Source organism: Salmo trutta, chromosome 26 (genome assembly GCF_901001165.1).
Source record: "Salmo trutta chromosome 26, fSalTru1.1, whole genome shotgun sequence".
Taxonomy (NCBI): domain Eukaryota; kingdom Metazoa; phylum Chordata; class Actinopteri; order Salmoniformes; family Salmonidae; genus Salmo; species Salmo trutta.
In genome coordinates this window covers 26,382,782-26,400,427 of record NC_042982.1, presented here as the reverse complement: position 1 = coordinate 26,400,427, position 17,646 = coordinate 26,382,782, and the positions used below count along the sequence as shown (strand labels likewise).

Below are 17,646 nucleotides of genomic sequence, written 5' to 3'. Positions count from 1 at the left end.
GTTGATGGTTGGTGTCATTATTCTAAACATCAGAGAAACCTATAAAGTATTTCCTGTTACAATCTCTTCTCCAGAGGAAATGTTTTTTCTCCTCAAATAATTTTGTTTAACACAGAAATTCTAAAAATGAATGAAATTGGGTTACAGTCCGGTTGAAATGGCTAGTAATGATGATTAAGTATTGATTGAAACAGGGCTACACATCAACTAGATTTCTTATAGTGATGCAGATAAAAGGAATAATATGAAAATTATGGATTTCATGTTGTAACTTTGCCTAGTAGCTAAAGAGCACTATTCTACTTTCTGGCAGAAAATGGACCAAGAGAAGTAAATATGTTCAGAAGTAAAAACTTTTATTTTGTCCAAATAAAATTCCTATTTCAAAAGGTATTACTTAATACATGGCAGGAATTACAACAATAATAAAATGGTTAATTGCAAAATTACATAATATTTATATATTTAATATCCAAAATACATTGCATATATGAAGTAACAGTTCCCTTTCATTGGACATTACTATTTATGAGAGGTGGACGTAAAGGGTACTTTTTGATTATTACCTTCATGTTAAATTTAACAAATTCCCTTTAGTTCAAACCTCTAAACCAATGGAGCTTCAAGAGATGCTTCCTGTGAATATCAGGGGTGTCTGCGCTCATTTGCATAATATACCTGGCCAATTTAAAGGCACAGACAAAAGCTGCCAATTTCTGGGCGGTTGGCTTAATGGTATGAGATATGGAAAGTGTTGTTGGCCTATTTTAGAATTAAAAGCAACCATAATCATGGTATATACAGAATAACAGATTGACTATAGGTATAGGATTATGATTCAAGCAGGCATTTGTGGTTTTGATAATAACTAGAACAAATCTTGTGTTCACAAATAAAATAAAAAAATAATAAAAAAATGTAAAAATGTATTGCCCAAATGTACAGATATAAAACGTTTAAAAATGTTGAACATACTACATATCAGTAACGGACTTTTAAAAAATTGCATTTTTGACCGAGGTCAACTCGTATTAATTCTCTGACTTTTTAAAACTGTGTCACATATGAAAATAACTCTGCATAATTTATACAGTAAGTTGCTTTAATGCCTAGTTGACCGATGTTCACAAAATAATAAAAAATATGTCTGACGAACGCACAGCGTTCGCGAATCTGAGGATTTCTCTGTTTTCATCCTTTCTTACTTTACTGGTTTTGTTCTTTATTTAGTAAACCATTTATTTTCAAGAAGTACTGAGACAAAAGTCCAGATTCAGCTGTTTAAATACACTTGTTTCTATCATAAAACAAACTTTAACCATCTGAAAATGCACGTTTTAAAATGGCAGTGCTGTATGAATGCACAGACACAGATAGGTGAGGGTTGACATGACATGACATAGTGCTATGGTAAGTCACTCTGTGTCGACACTTGACTGGCCTGGACAGAAGAGGGAGAGACCACCGTGAGACACGGAGCTCTTCTAGAAACAACTGTGATTGTCCAATTGATGATGTGTTCCATGGACCAGAGGGCATTCACATTAATAATGACTTGGTCCAACAAAATATCCGGGAATGGAAAGAACCAATGGCTGAAGAGGACAAACATAGTTACTGTAACAACAGCCAACTGGTGTGTGGCCCCCTGAAAACATAGCTACAGCGCTTCACATCCAACTCTGGTCTCCAACTCGCCTACTTCCAGTTTGGAGGATAAGTTAAGTGTGAATCAATGGCATATTCCAGTTGCCAACATTTCATTTTCATTCAGTGCTGAGAAGTCCTTTTCTTTGGAGCTCTACCTCCACAGTTCCAGATGATGCTCCGCATACATAAAGGGTTGCAGATGGATTGACAAACTGATAACAGAACTTCAGACAGACAGACATGATGTGGATCTGAGACCCCAGAGACTGAAACGAGGAACAAGGCAGGAGCTTCACTGTATGAGGAAAATGTAGATTGAGGCCCATAGAGAATGGGTCCATGTCTGTGATCAGGCACACAGTAGGTATGAGAGCCTCTATGGTCTCTTGATAAGGTTGCGTCTGTGTGGGTAACCGTGTCCAGATTTTGGGGGCACTCTGATCTGGCCCATGGGTGCAGCTTTCAGGGGACAGAAAGGCAGAAAAAACATAGACGCACTGTTACGCACATCAACAAAAGAAAACAAACATGGAAACAGTATTGTCTTGTAAATAAGTAGTACTCCATTTGGATCACAGCATCCAGTTTTTTTTATCCTTCAGTTAGCATCCTTCATTTTGCCAGTTAAGAGCAGACTTTGGGTGGAGGCGGAGAATCCCCCTTTCTCTCGGTCTTAGTTGATTTAATTTCATTGCGAGACTGCAGGTCAGCACTGGTGGGTTTGGTTTTGGGGAGAGGAGGGGAGGTTGGGGGAAGACGTCACGGTGCAGTGGGGCTTAGTAGTAACTGCCCAGGTGGGAGGGCACGTGGGAGTTGGGGTGGCGGGGGACGCTGTGGTTGGGGTAGATGCCCCCTGGAGAGCTCCAGTATGGAGCGGTGGGTCCAAAGAAGTTAGAAGAGGTGACGGGCATGGGGGGAGGGTGTGGGGACACGAAGTTGACCTTCTGCTGGTGGGCATGGTAGGAGGGCACGTATGCCAGGTCCGAGGGGTATTTGTACATGGAGGACTCGGTGGGGTGGGGCTGCAGAGCCTGGGCGATGCCGTGGAAGTCAAACTTGTAGGCGTAGCGCTTGCCGTGCACCTTGGTCATGATGTTCTTGTCGTAGTAGTAGCGCAGGGCGCGGCTCAGCTTGTCGTAGTTCATGTTGGGCTTGCTCTTCCTCTCGCCCCAGCGCCTCGCCACCTCGTCAGGGTCAGTCATCTTGAACTCCCCGTTGGTGCCCTCCCAGGTGATGCAGCCGGCATTGGCGCTGTCTGACAGGAGCTCCAGCAGGAACTGCCACAGCTGGATCTGTCCAGAACCTGACCAGGACACACACAGGTCAAATCAACAGCTGTTCTATAACTGAACACCTAAAAGCCAGTTGATCAAAGACCCATAACTCATTATGTACTTCCTGAATACTGCAATAAAGTAGAATGCCAATTCTAAAGTAGAATTCCAACAATTCTCAGCAGATAAAAATGTCAATTTTTAAAGAGCAATACACCGGGGCCATAATGAAGCAATGTATGTTGGGAAATGTAGTTTACATCTAATATATGATTGGTCTCATACATTCTCTCGTACCTACCTGGGTTGGCCAGTCGACTGCTGGTGGGCCCCAGGATCTGGTAAGGATCTGTGGAGAGAGAAAGAGGTCTGTTAGTCTGTATCTATCACTATACATTAGGTTGATACTCATCCCAGTGAGATGGGTGTAATCCACTGTCTTAGGTGGAGTGCACACACATGATGGAAGGAATGAGCAGGGTGAAATGCATTACCTGGCTGAGGTCTGGGCTGTTCAGTGGACTTGGACACACTCTGTGTGACCACCGGCGAGCCTGAAGTGGGAGGGGTTGGGAGGGGAAAGAAACAGGAGGAAAGAAAGCCAGTTGGGCAGTCATGGATAAACCACGGTACACATCTTAACGGCACGTCAGCCCCGTTCCAAAGAAAACAGGGCAGTAACTGGTGGCTAGGGTAAGTGCTTAAAGTTCCCAGATTTCAGGGTTTGACGACTGAGGATTTACTCATTGGTGGTCTGCCTTGCGTGCTTGGGTTGAGAGTCGGCTCTCACAAATCGCTCTATGATGCTTTGAGCTTTGGGGTGGCAGGTAGCCTAGTGGGGCGGCGGGTAGCCTAGTGGGGCGGCGGGTAGCCTAGTGGGGCGGCGGGTAGCCTAGTGGGGCGGCGGGTAGCCTAGTGGGACGGCGGGTAGCCTAGTGGGGCGGCGGGTAGCCTAGTGGGGCAGCGGGTATCCTAGTGGGGCAGCGGGTATCCTAGTGGTTAGAGTATTGGGCCAGTAACCGAGAGGTTGGTGGATCGAATCCCCAAGCTGCCAAGGTCAAAATCTGTCATTCTGCCCCTGAACAAGGCAGTTCACCCAGGCTGTTAACCCAGGCTGTCATTGTTAATAAAAATGTGTTCTTAACTGACTTGCCTAGTTAAAAAAAAAGAATATAATGCATGATGGGTAGGACTATATAGTAATTCCTTGTGTGGTTAGTCTTTCTGCGACTCAGTAAAGTAAAGAGTATGTTTACCTTTTCCACTGTGCATGTTGTTCGACCATCCAGTCCGCCGTACAGCATCATATGATGGGTCTGAGAAGCAGAGAGAGAGAGAGATTTGTCAACATTAAATACTATACTGCCCTTCCTAACATTTAATATTGGAGTATTTAATTTACTTCTCCTATAGACGGGTTGGCTGACATCGTCATGAAAATGATGCACACGCATCGATGAGGCAGAAGGCCGTGTGGTGTTATGATTCTGAACCTTCAGATAGCTAGCAACAATTACAAGAAGCTGCCATGTATTTATGTTTCCAATAAACATTGGAGGTGAAAATAGTTTACATGTTGTCAAAAATCTAAACCAACCCCGACTGTTTTGCACCATAGTTGCGCACACGTCGGTTTTGTTGCTAAACAACCAAGCAGCCTAAACACGAGTGGGAAATAAACTGATTCTAACTCGACAACATGAACCCTCCACCTCATCTCATAATATACGCTATTCCTGAATTAAAAGGGGTAGTGGCTCTTTTTGATATGTGGCTGTGTATGTTCTTGACTGTGCTCTCTACCTCCCCATCTGCAAGCAAACCCATCTCAGGGACACAACTTGGCTTTATACGAGCAACGAGATTGTCACAGAAATAAGGCAGGGAAATGATGCCAAGAGCCAGCTATAAAAAGGTTTTCCTGCCTATCCAAGCCTGTCCAAGAAACCATGTGCGGCAGGATATCTGGCCCAGGTAATGTGGGTTCATCTGGCATACAACTATGTCTCAAAAATAGAGGAACCAACAAGATGTCTTCGATAAAATGACAGTTTCATGAGCAGGTTGCACCATGGTGACCACAAACTGGAGGGGAAAATACACACATACAGACACAAAACAGACAGATAGACATCCTAGAAATGGATGATTGTAAAATGCTGCAACAGTAACTGAGTTGGAAAGAATTGCCCCACGTTTGCGAGGTTCACAACTGACTGAATGTGGTCTGGGAAGCTGGATTGCTACCAGTTGTAATCAGTCTCCTTGACATGTGCAGATAAAAAAGAGGATGTATATTTTCTCCATGCAGTACTGCACATTCTAAATTGAAAGTAGAAACAATTTCATCTTCATTTGGCTGGCAATGACTGTAGCACCCCTGACAGTTAGCTTTGTTACCGGCTAAGACTGTACCACATGCAGAGTCACTAGATAGGAGGACATATAACAGCCAGTGAAGCAAGACACACATGTAACCGACGTAATGTCCTACTAATATGACATAGCTGATATAATGTCTTACTAATATAACATATAGCTGATATAATGTCCTACTAATATTACATGTAGCTGATATAATGTCCTACTAATATAACATATAGCTGATATAATGTCCTACTAATATAACATATAGCTGATATAATATCTTACTAATATTACATATAGCTGATATAATGTCCTACTAATATAACATATAGCTGATATAATATCTTACTAATATAACATATAGCTGATATAATGTCCTACTAATATTACATGTAGCTGATATAATGTCCTACTAATATTACATGTAGCTGATATAATGTCCTACTAATATTACATATAGCTGATATAATATCCTACTAATATTACATATAGCTGATATAATGTCCTACTAATATTACATGTAGCTGATATAATATCTTACTAATATTACATATAGCTGATATAATGTCCTACTAATATAACATATAGCTGATATAATATCTTACTAATATAACATATAGCTGATATAATGTCCTACTAATATTACATGTAGCTGATATAATGTCCTACTAATATTACATGTAGCTGATATAATGTCTTACTAATATTACATATAGCTGATATAATGTCCTACTAATATAACATATAGCTGATATAATGTCCTACTAATATTACATATAGCTGATATAATGTCCTACTAATATTACATGTAGCTGATATAATGTCCTACAAATATTACATATAGCTGATATAATGTCCTACTAATATTACATATAGCTGATATAATGTCCTACTAATATTACATATAGCTGATATAATGTCCTACTAATATTACATATAGCTGATATAATGTCCTACTAATATTACATATAACCAATGTAATGTCCTACTAATATTACATATAGCTGATATAATATCCTACTAATATTACATATAGCTGATATAATGTCCTACTAATATAACATATAGCTGATATAATATCCTACTAATATTACATATAGCTGATATAATATCCTTCTAATATTACATATAGCTGATATAATGTCCTACTAATATTACATATAGCTGATATAATGTCCTACTAATATTACATATAGCTGATATAATGTCCTACTAATATTACATATAGCTGATATAATGTCCTACTAATATTACATATAGCTGATATAATGTCCTACTAATATTACATGTAGCTGATATAATGTCCTACTAATATTACATGTAGCTGATATAATGTCCTACTAATATTACATGTAGCTGATATAATGTCCTACTAATATTACATATAGCTGATATAATGTCCTACTAATATTACATATAGCTGATATAATGTCCTACTAATATTACATGTAGCTGATATAATGTCCTACTAATATTACATATAGCTGATGTAATGTCCTACTAATATTACATATAGCTGATATAATATCCTACTAATATTACATATAGCTGATATAATGTCCTACTAATATTACATATAGCTGATATAATGTCCTACAAATATTACATATAGCTGATATAATGTCCTACTAATATTACATGTAGCTGATATAATGTCCTACTAATATTACATATAACCAATGTAATGTCATGTCACCAGTGTTTTTACACTTGGTTACATAAGTGGTGATCATATAAGCCCCTGCTGAAGTCAACATCAGCAATTAAGAGACACAGCAGGTGTCTAACGTGAGGACGTAAGATTCTAAATCGTAGTGTATGGGTGTGTGTGTGTGTGTGTCACGTTACATATACAGCCAATGTGACAGCTAGAACATAACATGCTTCACAGTGGTGATGCAGACACCCGTCTTTTAATCAACCCCAGCTTCCAATTGGCTCATTCATCCCCCTCCTATCCCCTGAAACTATTCCCCAGGTCGTTGCTGTAAATGAGAATGTGTTCTCAGTCAACTTACCTGGTAAAATAACGGTAAAATAAAAATAAAATAAAAAACAGGAGGTCTTGACACAACTAACCTTCCAACACCCCATATTGTGTCTCCCTCTGACTCATCAGTGACCTCAGTGACCTCAGCGTCTAGAACTGGTTGAGATCCATGTCATGGCTTCTCTAAACATTATCCAACACTGCCCTCTTGTGGTCAGAAGCATGCTAATCTTATATAACAAACATTTGGAGATGCAGACCTTCCACTGGTTTACTTCAACCAACATTGAATAAATCAAAATGCACATCCACTTTAGTGTTGAGTACTTCTCAACCACAAACCTGATTCAAAGCTGTTTTAGAAAAAAACACTGGCTTTCTAGAAGGCAATATCGCTAGAAAGTGTTTTATTGTCTCTCATAAATTATAAATCTACAATGAAAATTGGAAAACATTTCGCATTCAATCACATCTCGGAACACTTTCACAGGATGTTATTTAAATTTCCTTTTACTCATGTTTTTGTGCTTTATAAAAGTATTGGATGAAATACCACAGTGTGCCATCACAGCAGCAAGATGTGTGACCTGTTGCCACAAGAAAAGGGCAACCAGTGAAGAACAAACACCATTGTAAAAACAACCCATATTTATGTTTATTTATTTTCCCTTTTGTAATTGAATTATTTGCACATAATATGACATTTGTGGAACTTTTGTGAGTGAAATGTTTACTGTTAATTTTTATTGTTTATTTAACTTTTGTTTATTATCTAGTTCACTTGCTTTGGCAATGTTACCATATGCTTCCCATGCCAATAAAGCCCTTAATTGAATTGAGAGAGAGAGAGAATAACAGTCGGGGTCTCAGCAGAGGCGGTCAGGTTCATGCTGCAGTGGGCTGGTGGGATAGTCTAGGAGCAACGACTGGAGGAGAGTCCTAAGAGAGTTGTGTTTCCTGCCTGCCTCGCCTGCAGACAACCTCTCTTTGTTTTACTGCCCCCCCCCCCCTCCTCTGTGAAAAAAAACCATACAGGGGCTACCTCCTTCCAAAATAAGTGTCACAAACAGAAGGGGGAGAGAGAGAGAGAGAGAGAGAGAGAGAGAGAGAGAGAGAGAGAGAGAGAGAGAGAGAGAGAGCGAGAGAGAGAGTGAGAGAGAGAGAGAACCAAGAGACCCAGGCAGACGAAACACAACATTGGAATGTGAAAAGAAAACAATGGCGTTGTATCCCGCCACTGTCTGATAGAGTGGAGGAGGTGGTTGGATAGACTACGCTCGGCTCCACTACGTAGCCTTTTGACATGAGAGAGGGTCACATCCCTGCAATATCCTCATATTAAGGGTTCACCACTATAGACAGTGGGGAAGTTCCTATACCTGATTCGATTAGGGTCTGAGTCAGACCAGAGGGGCAGGGGTGGACATGAGACGTAAGTGGGGCATCATTCAGCAGAGGAGACGAGAGGTCAGGAGAGATGAGGAGCCAAGAGGAGACGAGAGGAGAGGTGGGGAGAGGAGAGGGGGCAGCCAAGCAGACAGACTGGGAAGGACGACCAGAGTCCAGATGAGCACAGCAGGTCAGGAACACAGTCAGCCATGTAAACTCAACAGACACCCCAAAAGTATGGCACGTCGGAGTCCCTCTCCCTCTTTTTCCAGGTTCTCTCTGAGTCGAGCCAGTTTCCACTCTGGGCTGGGGTGTGGTGCAACGCTCACTCGTCCTGGGAGACTTGACTGCAGACCAGCTATTCAAAACAAGGGCTGAGAACCAGCGAGAGAGAAGTCTAGTCATGGACCGCTTTTAACCCACAGTCTCAGCCAAAGACACAGACTCAGACAGAGCATCGCTTTATATACTGAATACAGGTGCTTTAAAAGCCATCTGTGTGTGAAAAGAAAATAGGTATTTGAGGAAGAGGCAGATGCCAATCTTTAGCATACACAATGGACATACAATGGCTAGAGTACTGTATGTATGCCTGGCTATACAACAAATGTAAATCAGCAGTCCTCCACTTGGGAGGCCATAGAGGGAAAGATAAAAGACAAAGAATAGCCCATCAATCTTTAAAACGTCCCTCTCTGTGAACACTGAGGAGCCATGTGGTAAATCACTGAATCTCCAAACTATCTCCCTGTACCCTTTAGCTCAACACACATGCAAGCAAGCACATGAACACACACACACACACTTCATGGCTGCTGCATTCCATGTTTTATTTGCTAACTTTTATTCATAACCTAGCTTTTTACATCAGACAGTCTGGAAAAGATTTGGAGGTCTCCTGCTGAATAATGGTGCTTACTATACCCTGAGAGAGCTGAGATGGTATGTGACCCTTTTCTACAGGCAATATGACTGTGAACATCTGGCGATAGAAAGTTGATAAAAGTCTCAATGCTGGCATTTCTTGAAGCAAAAGGAGCACTGTTATTATGGAGCCTATAATAGAAATCAATTCTGTGTGTTGGGGAAATGGTGTTGAGGGGAGTTCACCTGCTGGGTCTGCCATTCAGAATACCTGCCACTGAGAACCAGGAAGAATCGGGCAGAGGTGACACTGCAGAATCTTATTGAGCATGTCTATTGTTTTTTGTCTATGTCTATTGTCTAAAACTCCCAAAATAAAATCATTAAAAAAAATGATTCTTATCGAGCATGCCCATTGGCCTGATGGTATGAATCAGGGTGAGAACAGTGTAGCTCAGCAGTGGAATAGAACAGTGTAGCTCAGCGATTTAACAGAACAATTTAGCTTAGCGGTGGAATAGAACAGTGAAGCTCAGCGGTGGAATAGAACAGTGAAGCTCAGTGGTGGAATAGAACAGCGTAGCTCAGTGGTGGAATAGAACAGTGTAGCTCAGCGGTAGAATAGATCAGTGAAGCTCAGTGGTGGAATAGAACAGCGTAGCTCAGTGGTGGAATAGAACAGTGTAGCTCAGTGGTGGAATAGAACAGTGAAGCTCAGTGGTGGAATAGAACAGTGAAGCTCAGTGGTGGAATAGATCAGTGAAGCTCAGTGGTGGAATAGAACAGCGTAGCTCAGTGGTGGAATAGAACAGTGTAGCTCAGCGGTAGAATATAGGGAACAGAACATTGTAGCTCAGCGGTGGACTAGAGGGAATAGAAGAGTGTAGCTCTGCGGTGGACTAGAGGGAATAGAAGAGTGTAGCTCTGCGGTGGACTAGAGGGAATAGAAGAGTGTAGCTCTGCGGTGGACTAGAGGGAATAGAAGAGTGTAGCTCTGCGGTGGACTAGAGGGAATAGAAGAGTGTAGCTCAGCGGTGGACTAGAGGGAATAGAGGAGTGTAGCTCTGCGGTGGACTAGAGGGAATAGAAGAGTGTAGCTCAGCGGTGGACTAGAGGGAATAGAAGAGTGTAGCTCTGCGGTGGACTAGAGGGAATAGAAGAGTGTAGCTCAGCGGTGGACTAGAGGGAATAGAAGAGTGTAGCTCTGCGGTGGACTAGAGGGAATAGAAGAGTGTAGCTCTGCGGTGGACTAGAGGGAACAGAACAGTGCAGCTCAGGGGTGTACTAGAGGGAACAGAACTGTGTAGCTCAGCGGTGGACTAGAGGGAACAGAACAGTGTAGCTCAGCAGTGGACTGGAGGGAAAAGAACAGTGTAGCTCAGCGGTGGACTGGAGGGAAAAGAACAGTGTAGCTCAGGGGGGGACTAGAGGGAACAGAACAGTGTAGCTCAGCGGTGGACTGGAGGGAAAAGAACAGTGTAGCTCAGGGGGGGACTAGAGGGAACAGAACAGTGTAGCTCAGCGGTGGACTGGAGGGAAAAGAACAGTGTAGCTCAGCGGTGGACTAGAGGGGTGTGTTAAACATTTATTAGTCTCTTCCTCTCTCCCTACCTAGATACACCCTTTTCCTGTGAGCCAGGATATCACTGTTATTGCAGCCTGTTCTCATGTACTGTATGTGGTGGTGACTTCACAGTCCACATGTAAAGGATATGTACCTCATTTCACAGACACTAATATAGGCTTAGGCGGGTCTGACTCACCGAGTCTGGAACCAACAGGACCCTGAACAGCTTCTACCCCCAAACCATAAGACAGCTAAATTGTTCATTAAATAGTTCACCAAATAGCTACCTGGACTACCTGCATTGACCCTTTTTGCACTAACTTTTTTGACTCATTACATAGTCTGCTGCTACTGTTGACTATCTGTCACTTTATTCCTAGTTATACAGTATGTACATATCTGCTTCAATTACCTCACACCCCTGCACATCGACTCGGTACTGGTTCCCTGTGTATATAGCCAAGTTATCCTTACCCATTATGACTCTCACGAACACCTACAGTACATGTCGATTGTTTTGCTCTAGTACGTCCACAGGCCTCACAAAACTCATCTGAAGGTCCCCCGGTGCCAGTTGAAAAAATGTATGGAAGTCTATATGGAGACTGTTTAGTTCCCAGAATCAGGGGTTATATCTCTCAGATATTGGACACACACTTCAGAACAAACTTCCTTTAGATTTTTATTTTGGGACTGTCTGTTGTGAATCTGTTTTTTTTATACTTCAAGGGGTATTCCAATTCAAAATCAAATAGCCACATGGTCCTTGGTATGACCTTCTTAAAACAATTCCATATAGCTTAGTAGAACCCCCCCTCCCCCAGACATGGGTTAGACTGTTATGGGTTTTTGAAATAGATTCAGAGGTTTTTAGGGACCATAAGTTCACATTTTAGCTGTCTGCAAAAAAAACTGTCTCCAGCAACCTGATCGGAAAGAATCAACAAGCCTCATAAACACCAAACACAGAATGCTAATCTACACATTAAAACACTGAACAGTGGCCTACACCACTCCCAAACCTGCACAAATACAAATCCCCCCTAAAACCTTTCCTCCCCACCACCACATGTTCCCTCCTTGATTGAGTCAAAGTTGTGAAAACAAAAACAACTAATCTCCCTTTCTGTCTCCTTCTCTCTGTTTGCATTGTGGCTGAACCACCTGTCCTTTAAATACACCCATCCACAAAAATGACCTTAAACGTTCTATCTCCCTGAGCCCCCCACCCTATCCTGCTTTATCTCCTCCTGTGGATAGTGAGGTTAGCCACGGTGTGCCTTTTGTCTTGCTAATTCCCTTCCATTCTGAGGTGGCACTCACTTTCCCCCATGTGCAGGTAGGCCATGAATAGCACAGACTGGGGTAGCGCTGCCTGGTATTATTCCCCTGTACAAAAGATTCACCTGTTATTAATAACTGCGTCTCTGCCTGGTGCTGCCAGGACCTGGGTCTCGGTGCAGCTGCTGCCTCTGTGGCAGCAGACAGAGAGGAACATGCCGCAGCTCTATTGTTTTGGCTAAATGATCATGCTAAATGAGAACACTCTTTCTGTCCTCTCTCTCATTCTCTCTCTCTCTCACTCTCTCTCAACATATACCTGGCTCTCTTCGATACAGGAAACATAGTCCCCTATAAAAACACCTCTGAAATAGAAAGAAGTTGCCCATATTTAACGTTAGCAGTAAGGTTTTGGAAGATAATGATGTCCTACCTTCTTTGGCAGCCAGGCTTGGAGACTGATCCATGTGAGATGGAGTGTTGTAGGATAATGATGAGCTACCTGCAACATGCCAGATAGACACAACGTCAGAGCTGTAGGATTTTAAAGTTTACAGTTATCTGTGCATAGGGCATGATTAATAAAAAATTATGGCTAATAGGTTATACAGTATAGTATACTAATTCAAGTAATTCATTTTAATGATTCATTATTCATTATACACTGAGTGTACAAAACATTAGGAACACATGCTTTTTCCATGACATAGACTAACCAGGTGAATCCAGGTGAAAGTTATGATCCCTTATTGATGTCACCTGTTAAATCCACTTCAATCAATGTATGAAGGGAAGGAGACAGGTTAAAGGATGATTTTTAAGCCTTGAGACATTTGAGACATGGATTGTGTACATGTGTCATTCAGAGGGTGAATGGGAATGAAAAAATATTTGAGTGCCTTTGAACAGGGTATGGTAGTGGGTTCCAGGCGCACCGGTTTGAGTGTGTCAAGAACGTCAATGCTGCTGGGGTTTTCATGCTCAACAGTTTCCAAGAAGGGTATATCAAGAAGGGTCCACCACCCAAAGGACACCAAGCCAACTTTACACAAATGTGGGAAGCATTGGATTCAACTCAATATTAGGAATATGTTCCTAATGTTTTGTACACTCAGTGTACAACGGTTAGCTGTGAGTAGGAACACTGGCCAATACCCAGAGGGTGGCAGTAAGAAGATCATTGATTTCTGTAAGTAGATCTAAATTTCCTTTCATTTGAGATGCCTCTTAAAATTATACTTAAAAATTGCCCATGGTACATTGTAAACAATCAATCCATTCTACCTAATAAAGAATCGACCCAGCAATATTTTAATATGTAAACCTTTAAATTCGGAACGCTGTGCTGATTCAACAATTCCACCACAAACCTCCTGACTATTAAAGTCCAGAAACCAAGACTACAGTATGTATAATAGCATGATTGCTTTTCATTTCACCTTATAGAGCAGAACTGCTCTGCATTCCTCTGCTGACACAAGCAGCACCAAAACGCTCTCTTAATTTTAGCTGCCCCGAGGCACAAATCAGAGAGGAAAAACAGACCAAAAATGCACTGGGAAAACACCAGTGCTACTACTGCTATGGAGAGTGTAAGATTGAATACAAAGACTACTACTATGGGGAGTTGCTAGTTAGGAAGGAACTCTAGGAGGTTTTCTGAATGGGCAGGAGGAGATGGAGAGATGAATAACAGTATAGGCTACAGCTTGGGAAGCCTTGGAGTGGCGTGCCTTAGCTCATTTTGGAGGGTGTAGGGGAATGAGAGGGCCCACAGCAAGGCAGATCTGTGGGCTGTTTTTTGGGGGGCTGGTGGAGGGAGACGGGGTAGGGGGGCTCTACACACAAATTCTAACCCCCACCCCATTCTCGCTCCACCCCAGCCCACCCCACCCAAGGCTCTGGTCCTGATTTGGACCTGGGGCCGCTGAACAGGGGAAGCATTGTGTGAGATAGGGTCCCTGCACAGCAATCAAACGCAGCTCCCCATACAAACATTATTCCACACTCTCAGTGTAAGCGCACGGGGCAGGCACGGCACCGACTCATCCTCAGGGAGAGTAAGAGAAGTAGAGAGAGAGAGAGGGAGAGGGAGAGGGAGAGGGAGAGAGAGAGGGAGAGGGTGAGAGTGTGAGACAGAGAGAGAGAGAGAGAGAGAGAGAGAGAGAGAAAAGGGGGTAGGGTAAACCCCTCCCCTACTGCGTTCCACATGGGGGCCGCCCCAGAGAAAACAGATCCAAAAGAGAACACTGGGACCGCTATTATAAGGAAGAGAGAGAGAGAGAGTAAGAGAGAGAGAGAGAGAGAAAGAGAGAGCGAAATGGGGAACGCCAACACTGACACTTTAGGCGAGGGAGGCTTGGCTACACCGCCTATTTATTTGGACGCGCTCTTCACCCTCGAAAAACAAACACTTCCCAGTAATCTGACTGCACAGTGGGATGACTGGTTAATGTTCAGCCTCCTCCAACCGAGCAACATCTGCCCAGAGTCTGTTCCTCTATTACATAATAATAGCATTGTTTTATTTTCTTTCTTTTCAATGAATGATGACTCTTTAAAATTCCCCCTGCCCTCCGTCTTGACACACCATAATATTGACAGACATCCCTGTGAGATGGTTAGACGTCATTGGCCTTTGCTAAGCCCTGGCTTGTTGTTGATCCTACCAAGCTAAAATCTATACTACCCCCTCAAACATGTACATACCCTTCTCTCCATCAACAAACTGAGGGGCACCCACGTGGGCGGTGAGACCAGTGCCCCTTAAAAGGAGGCCTAGGAGACCCCATTCACTAGACTACATTAGCCCAGTTCCCTGTCCAATCCAAACCAACCAGAGGTGCTGTGTAATGGTACCTAACAGCTAACAACAGAGGCAGGCAGACAGGCCTCTGAGCCCCTACACTGGAGTGCTAATCTGCCAATAGAAAGAACTAATGCAGGGATACCTCCATAAAAACCTAAAGAGAGAGAAAGAGAGAGCGACTGGCTGCAAAATAGAGCACTCCAGACCACCTTTTCCTCTGCAGCCCTCAGCCCAGATGTTTATGGTCTGCATAAACTATTGAGGGCTTGAGAATTTCCCCACTCTGGAGTGGGCTGCACCAGCAGCAGCAGTAGGATCAGGAGCAGAGGCAGCCCGGGAGGCTGGAGGCTGGATCAGGAGCATAGGCAGCCTGGGAGGCTGGATCAGGAGCAGAGACAGCCTGGGATGCTGGAGGCTGGACAGGAGCAGAGGCAGCCTGGGTGGCTGGAGGCTGGATCAGGAGCAGAGGCAGCCCGGGAGGCTGGAGGCTGGATCAGGAGCAGAGGCAGCCTGGGTGGCTGGAGGCTGGATCAGGAGCAGAGGCAGCCCGGGAGGCTGGATCAGGAGCAGAGGCAGCCCGGGAGGCTGGAGGCTGGATCAGGAGCAGAGGCAGCCTGGGTGGCTGGATGCTGGATCAGGAGCAGAGGCAGCCCGGGAGGCTGGATCAGGAGCAGAGACAGCCTGGGATGCTGGAGGCTGGACAGGAGCAGAGGCAGCCTGGGTGGCTGGAGGCTGGATCAGGAGCAGAGGCAGCCCGGGAGGCTGGATCAGGAGCAGAGGCAGCTCGGGAGGCTGGAGGCTGGATCAGGAGCAGAGGCAGCCTGGGAGGCTGGGAGCCCAGACTTATCACTTTCTCCACTCCCTCCTGTAAATCCATCCAGCCACAGTCAGCCACACAGAGCAGACCAGACCAGAGCAGGGACAGCTGGGAAAGAAAGCAATGCAGCTATTCTCCTATGGCACTCAATCAAAGCCACTTCAGGCCATTTCCACACACTTCAATAAAAACTCCCACTCTTTCTTTCTCTCTTTTTCTCTCTCTCCCCCCTTTCTCCTGTCTCTGTGTCTGAGGATACAGTCTCTCCTTGATGCAGGTTTCACCGTTCTGTGCTTGGTTTGTTCCAGCACATGTGGTATCAAACCGACCTACATGGGTGCAATAAAGCAAACAGTCCGCAGTCCCTCCCTGACAGACTAATTTGAACAAATTCTCAAATTGCGCCCCAAATTGAAAGCACATTGCAGAAAGGGTGGCCATCGCGTATAAAAATCTGGATAAGTGACCAACTATGGGGCCAAAATAATGCACAGGCAACCACCCTTATTACTGTTCGCAGCTGGAGACAGAGATTCAGATATGTGCAGAATGTCTTGCTGGCATGTGCATTTATTATATTATTCCCTGTGTATGACTAAGAGTAATCAGACAGGTGTGTGATGTTACTGTTAGCTTATAGCCGCAGGGAGGGGAAATGTCCATGCCCTTCTCTGGCCTACAGTGAACAAGCTTAATGACACTGAAGAATGTTAATCAGAGTTTCAATAAACCGACCCAAAAGTAACACACATGGTGTACACAGATGTGTATGAAATGATTCCAGCTCGTCGAGCACGGACCGTCGTCGGGTTAGGAAGAGAGTGGAGGGGGGAGGATGGGAGAGGGTGAGGCATCAGACTGCCTGTAATCACTAAAAACGTCCAGGGCCTGCCTCTCCCTCTCCTTTTCCCTCTCCTTGTATATGTGTGTCTGAGTCTGAACCGAGAGCTCGGCTCCGCTCCAGCTCTCCTCGTGAGTGAAGCCAGTGGTCTGCATTCTGGATGGGCTAGCTCCTTGTCTGTGATTGTGTTTGTTTGTGCTGCAGGGGGAAAGAGATCGGCTTCAGTTTCCAGGATAAATCCTGGAAGCTCTCCACCCTCTTCCGACGTCGTGCCTTTACTAACACAGTTCCTCCCACCTCAACCCGAGCCCCACTCCCAATATATGCCCTAGTGCTGCTCATTTCTCAAAAGGCCTGCCACTGGTCAGCCAGACACGGGACGAGGAGAGAGCATTTGTCTCATGGCTTGGGAAGGGGTCCAAAGCAATTTCAATGGCCGAGCGGAGGATTCCGAAACATCTCTTCTGTTTCCAAAACACACAACAACTAAATCAGAAGAATTGTGGTGGGGGGAGGAGACGCAGTGCAGCACGCCTAAGCCAGGCTAAGTCCCGCAGCAACCGTTCCTAATGAAAACTGCTCTGCAGAGAGGGCGCGGTGGTGGTCCATCAGACACACAGAGCCTCCAGTCCATGCTGCATTGTAACACAATGGGGCTGTTATACTCACGGCAGACATCCCCATTCCCTGGACCCAGACGCCACGCACAGCACAGAGAAAACTGTTGACACCCACGGAATAAATTTCCCATTACATTACAGCAAGACCCATCACAATTTTGAAGAGAAATGTTTAAC

The 17,646-nt window shown here is 44.0% G+C and overlaps 1 protein-coding gene across 8 annotated transcripts in view; it reads right to left on the bottom strand.

Moving 5' to 3' along the window:
- Positions 1 to 335: 335 nt before the first annotated feature.
- LOC115163538 (Friend leukemia integration 1 transcription factor) overlaps positions 336 to 17,646 on the bottom strand; it is a 32,043-nt gene continuing 14,732 nt past the window's right edge. For 6 of the 8 annotated variants that reach the window (XM_029715524.1, XM_029715525.1, XM_029715522.1 and 3 more), the window contains 5 exons: positions 12,816 to 12,884; positions 4,181 to 4,240; positions 3,419 to 3,478; positions 3,226 to 3,273; positions 336 to 2,953 (listed from right to left, as the gene is read on the bottom strand). In XM_029715524.1, the coding sequence (XP_029571384.1) occupies positions 2,427 to 2,953; positions 3,226 to 3,273; positions 3,419 to 3,478; positions 4,181 to 4,240; positions 12,816 to 12,884 (764 nt within the window). In that variant the 3' untranslated portion in view covers positions 336 to 2,426. Of the gene's footprint in view, positions 2,954 to 3,225; positions 3,274 to 3,418; positions 3,479 to 4,180; positions 4,241 to 8,067; positions 9,045 to 12,815; positions 12,885 to 17,646 lie in introns of those variants that run through there. The other 2 variants (XM_029715527.1, XM_029715529.1) reach the window with 2 other exon arrangements.